Source organism: Dioscorea cayenensis, chromosome 7 (genome assembly GCF_009730915.1).
Source record: "Dioscorea cayenensis subsp. rotundata cultivar TDr96_F1 chromosome 7, TDr96_F1_v2_PseudoChromosome.rev07_lg8_w22 25.fasta, whole genome shotgun sequence".
Classification (NCBI taxonomy): Eukaryota; Viridiplantae; Streptophyta; class Magnoliopsida; order Dioscoreales; family Dioscoreaceae; genus Dioscorea; species Dioscorea cayenensis.
In genome coordinates, this window is record NC_052477.1 from 29,234,885 (window position 1) to 29,240,884 (window position 6,000).

At 35.3% G+C, this 6,000-nt stretch overlaps 1 protein-coding gene across 1 annotated transcript; it reads left to right on the plus strand.

The window, feature by feature from the left end:
* Window positions 1–2,418: 2,418 nt before the first annotated feature.
* On the plus strand, window positions 2,419–4,808 carry LOC120264364 (protein NRT1/ PTR FAMILY 5.1-like). The gene is given in 5 exon segments (XM_039272179.1): window positions 2,419–2,623; window positions 2,731–2,948; window positions 3,049–3,605; window positions 3,684–3,994; window positions 3,997–4,808. Coding segments are annotated over 5 exon segments (1,788 nt in total). The 5' UTR covers window positions 2,419–2,520; the 3' UTR covers window positions 4,596–4,808.
* Window positions 4,809–6,000: the final 1,192 nt, after the last annotated feature.

Genomic DNA, 6,000 nt, shown 5'->3' on the forward strand with positions numbered 1-6,000 from the left:
ATATGTTAAACGTAAACCATTAATATATATATAGATATAGATATAGATATAGATATAACATAATGTGAGAGCCATTGCAAAGCCATGCAAAGCCATGCACGTACAAGCACTAGACTGGACACTGACTACACGCCCGGAGGTTACTAGGGAGGGTGGCATGCAAACAACCACACACTCTGAAAGCAAAATACAACCAATTAATACTTCACCACTAATTAATCAAGCTGTCAAATGTCAGCCAACTTGTTGCATGATAGCATGCTAGATATTTTTTGAGCTAATTATAGCCACTCAATTTTTTTGTCATGCTTTTAAGGGTATACCTTCCCCACCATGCACCACAAGCATGGGTCAGTTTCTAATGTCCAAATACATCTCATCTTTTCTGTTTCATTTGATTGTCCTTCTAACATCATCATGCATCTTTAGAATAGATTCACTGTCTTTTTCTGGCTCTTCTATGATCAAAATGATATCTTCTGTTGCATTAGACTTTAGGAAATTAAAAGTCTAGATGTACTGTGAAATATATATATGCATGGTTCATATCCACTCACAGCAAGAAAATAAACTTAATTGCATCAAAGCAATTAGTTAATGCAAGAATTTAAATACATAGAATTTATGAGAGGTTTGACAATGTGTGTACTAGATCAGGATTCTTCCCACCGTCCAAAATTATATTGAGAAAAATATCTATTCGTCTTACAGAACAATAAATTTTCATTTAAAGTGACAAAGGTCGGGACCTGATTCCTATATATGTAACATAATATCAACAGAGACCATGTATTTGGTCACATGCACAATATCTTTGATTCATTCTGAAATCATGATGAGCATGCATGGTAATAAACCTGGCCCATTGTGACCAAAGTTGTCTATTAGCGGCCATAGGTTTACTCCATGGAATATTTAATCAGATCATCTCTTCAGTGACAAAAATCATATAAAGAAATTACATATAAAAAGTAAGATTCTACTTGTCTTATAAAATTGTCTCAAGAGACAATAACTTTCATTTAAAAAGATGACAATTTAGAGAGATTTAGAAATTCATTTACATTCTTAACAAAGTATCAGCAGAGACCAATGTAATATTTGATCAATTGTCAATCAAACTCTACTCACACAAGTTGATCCGGACCGTAGAATCATAACCATAAATAGTTGTATAATTGATCCTGACCGTAGAATCATGACTATAAAGAGTGCTAGTTGATCCGGACCGTAGAACAGTGACAACTTGAAAAGTTGGCAATTAATTAGTATCTATATGTGATGCATGCATTACAAAAGTATGCACGCGTGCTGATTAACAAGTTACGTGCCCTGTGGCAAAGGGAAAGATCTCATTTATATATATGAAGATGGTCCAGATGTTGAGCGAGGTTGACCAGTGAAGCTGGTTAATTAACTAGTGAGGCTTGATCTGCCGACCTGTGACGTATACTCCATGGCATCAAGAATATGTCCAACCTAATTAGAGCATGACTCTCTTGTCCATTTAACCATATTAATTGGGTAGCCATGAATTAAACCATTCACCATTCTTTTTTTCATCTCCTTTTTGTCCACTTTCCTTTGAGCTTTCATGACCGTTCACTTTGGAGTTGATTTGATGGATGCTTGATTTTGAGAGAGAGAGAATGATGACTGAAAAGAATGCTGTCTTTTGAGAATCTAATGGAAGTGAGGAACAAGTTTTATCAAGTCTATTATATGATTATGAAATTCTCTCATTGGTATGTATATCTTTCTCAATGGGAAAACTCTATCAAGATAACTTTGTTGATATGACAATAAACCACTTGTTCAATGAGTGGTAGATGTGATCAGGAACATGCATTATGAGATGCTCTATAATGATGGAGGACCGGTGGTGTTGGCATTTTTATTTTTCATTAAAAATAAGAAAAAAATTGTTGTATTTATGAATTTCCCATGTTCATTGTTGAGCGAAATATGGCCAAGTATTTGAGGGTGTGGGACAATGTTTTAGGTTGTTAGTGGTCCATCACTTTGCCAAAAAAGAAAGTTTTTAAATTTGTCAAGGTCCCCCATTTATAAAAATAATTTATATAACCCCAACAAGCAGGGAAAGTATTTTGTATTGGATTCCATTAGATTCTTTTAACCTTGAATGTGATGGTGTTTGAGTCACACACCCATTCATAAATTATCTCAATCAACATATTGCAATATTATTCTAATCCATAAATTAATATATCCTTTCATGTTCAATGAACATGTTCCTAGGATATATATGGAGTAAATTTAAAACATCAAAAATAAAATAAAATAAAAATAAAAAATAAAAAAGAATACCTAATAAACACAAAAAGAAAACTTGGCCACAAACCTTGTGCCTATATATAGCTTTTCATAGTCGCAAGCTTTGCTTTAACAATGAGAGCATCTTCTCTTCTTATTCTCAACACTCACAAGCACATTGAGTTCTTCCCTTTCTCTTGGTGTAAAATTATATAAAAGATCATTATAAGGTCTCTTGTTCTTTAGATGGAAAGCAAAAAATTCACACAAGATGGTTCGGTTGATCTTCGCGGCCGCCCTGTCATCGCCTCCGGCACCGGGAGATGGAGAGCTTGTGCCTTCTTAGTAGGTAATTACTTAAAATTCATGAAATAAATTATAAAGTTACTAGTGTTGTTGAAGCTTCTTCTATTCAATTCATTCCTATGTATTGCATTTGCATGTGTAATTAATTAGGATATGAAGCATTTGAAAGGATGGCCTTCTATGGGGTAGCCTCAAATCTTGTAGTGTATCTCACAACTCAACTACATGAAGACACGGTTTCATCAGTGAGGAGTGTGAACAACTGGTCTGGTTCAGTGTGGATCACTCCGATCATCGGCGCATACATTGCCGATACATATATTGGTCGCTTCTGGACCTTCACCATCGCATCTCTCATCTATGTCATGGTATATATTTTCATATATATATATATATATGTACTCTAATTATTCAAGAAATTGTGATGATAATCGTTGTTAATACTTAATACAACTGAATTTCTCATAGGGTATGGTCTTACTAACAATGGCTGTGTCCCTTGAGTCCTTGAGGCCAACCTGCAACAATGGCATATGTAACAAAGCATCACATTCTCAGATAGCCTTCTTCTATTCATCTCTTTACATAATTGCCATCGGTGCCGGAGGGACGAAGCCGAACATATCGACCTTTGGGGCAGATCAGTTCGATGATTTCGATCCAAAAGAGAAGCAGCTCAAGGGATCATTCTTCAATTGGTGGATGTTCAGCTCGTTCTTGGGTGGTCTAATGGCAACACTAGGCCTTGTGTACATACAGGAGAACTTAGGGTGGGGGTTAGGTTATGGAATCCCCACAGCAGGGTTGATGATCTCATTGGTGATATTCTATATCGGCACACCGAATTATCGACACAAGGTCAAGAAGACGAAAAGCCCGGCGAGGGAGATGATCAGAGTATGGTTAACCGCTTTCGCTAACCGGAAACTCAATTTGCCGGAAAACCCATCTGAGCTCTATGAGCTTGAGCATCAGCATTATGTGGTCACTGGCAAGAGGAGAGTGCATCACACCATGGCCTTCCGGTGAGTGATCTCTTCGTTGACTGACTTTGACCAAAAAGTCAAACTTTAGTCAAACCTTGAAAACTCTTTTGACTGTAGGTTTCTAGACAAAGCAGCAGTGAAAGCAGAAGGTGGCACAACTACAACACCACCATGCACAGTAACACAAGTAGAAGAAACCAAGCTTTTGGTAGCCATGGGACTCATTTGGTTGGCAACCCTAATTCCCAGCACCATTTGGGCACAAGTGAACACTCTATTCGTCAAGCAAGGGACAACCTTGGATCGCGACATCGGCAATGGCTTTCGTCTTCCTGCCGCCTCCCTCGGAAGCTTCATCACAATCTCAATGCTTCTCTCCGTCCCTCTCTACGACCGTTACTTCGTCCCCTTCATGCAACGCCGCACCGATAACCTAGAGGCATCACTCTCCTCCAACGCCTCGGCACCGGCTTCGGCTTCCATATCATCGTCACCATGGTGGCCTACATCGTTGAACTCAAACGAATGCACGAGATAAAATCTCACAATGTTAATGGTCCTAAAGACATTGTTCCAATGAGCATCTTCTGGTTATTACCACAATATGTGCTATTAGGTGTCGGAGATGTGTTCCATGCCATTGGATTACTAGAGTTCTTTTATGACCAATCACCAGAGGACATGCAAAGCCTTGGAACAACCTTCTTCACAAGTGGGATTGGAGTAGGGAACTTCCTCAATAGCTTGCTAGTGACACTGGTTGATAATGTGACAAGAAAAGGTGGTGGAAAGAGTTGGATAGGGAACAACTTGAATGACTCACACTTGGACTATTATTATGGATTCCTCATGACATTATCAGCAGTCAATCTAGGCTTGTTTGTTTGGATATCTAGTAAGTATGTTTACAAGAAGGAGAGCTTGGAGGTGGATGGTGGGAAGTTGGCCATGAGTAATAGTAGTAATAGACAAATGGAAGGAAAGGCTATTATTCCATTGGATACATCCTCTTTAGGGTTGCAAGTGTGAAGATTTACTTCACAGAGATGAGTCTTGTTTATGTACTTCTTGTTGGGTTGTAGATGTATGTGTGTGAGCATAATAATGCGTAAGCATTGGTTCCTTTGAGAAAATGGGATATAAATAAATATATGGCCTCTCTTGTAGATAAGCTTGTTTTTAGCTTTCCTATTGGACCACTTAGATATTCTTCAATGTCACTTGTAATATATATAACTTTATAAAAATCAGTATTTGTATAAAAATTTATAATATATATAATGTTTGAAATTATTTTTTTGGCAGAAATTTTGAACCAAAAAATGTTCAAATATGAGTGGATTAATGTTAATAAGAATAAATATTTATAATTAAATTTATGGTGTGCATACTTTATATCCATAACAAAATAGTAATGTTCTTTTTATCATTAATAAAAAAAGGAATTTAATTCGATCTTTCCTCTGCAACCTTAAGCATCACCTTTTGATCTAATGAATAAAATTATAGTTTATGGTTTATTTTTCTAATATATCCCTAAAAATATCCTCCTCCACTCAGTAATACCCTTCTTATAGGTTCCCAATCATTGGTACTTTTTTTTTCATTCTCCATTCCTTTCCATCGTGCACCTCCCACTCTGTTGGGTGAACCAAGGGTTGTATACAAAAAACCTCTAAGGCCTTATATGCCCCCTAAAACCTATATGTAAAAATTGTCGGTGACTTATTTAAAAAAATATATATACTATCATTATCTTTTATATGCATATTTTTGACTGTATGTGTATTTGTCCTGTTTCAATAAAAACTTATTTATAAAAAAATTTATGTGCTTATTAAAAAAAAGATTTTGTTAATTTTCGTTGTAATTTTTTAAATTAATATCTTGAACATATTTTTTAAAATTTTAACATGTTTTATTATTTTTTAGGTACTTTATATAAGCTATTATAAACACAAACGTTCATATGCAACACGAACTGATACTATGTTTTAGGTAAATCTCATTATCAGCACTTTACATTAAAGAAATATACACCACTATAGAAGATAACTTAGGAGTGATATTATATTAATTTCTAAATTTCAATAATTTCACAACTTGACTTATCCATGGGCCAGGCCAGGTTCGGGCCAAGCTAAGTCTATAATTACTAAATTTTAAGTTTGTCCAAACTAGGCCAGAAAAAATGGATCTTAATTTTTGCCATACAAATTTAATGATTTCTAACAAGGCACTCTCAAGCTCGCCCAAATAGGTTTTTCGTCAAATAATATATAAGTTATAAAAAAATAACAATAATATTAATCTATGAACATAATCAAATAGTATTCTACAAAACACTTTAAAATTAAAATACCAACTATACATCTTTATTCAATTACAACAACTAAAATTCAAACCATTATAATCAATGACAATTAATAATAAA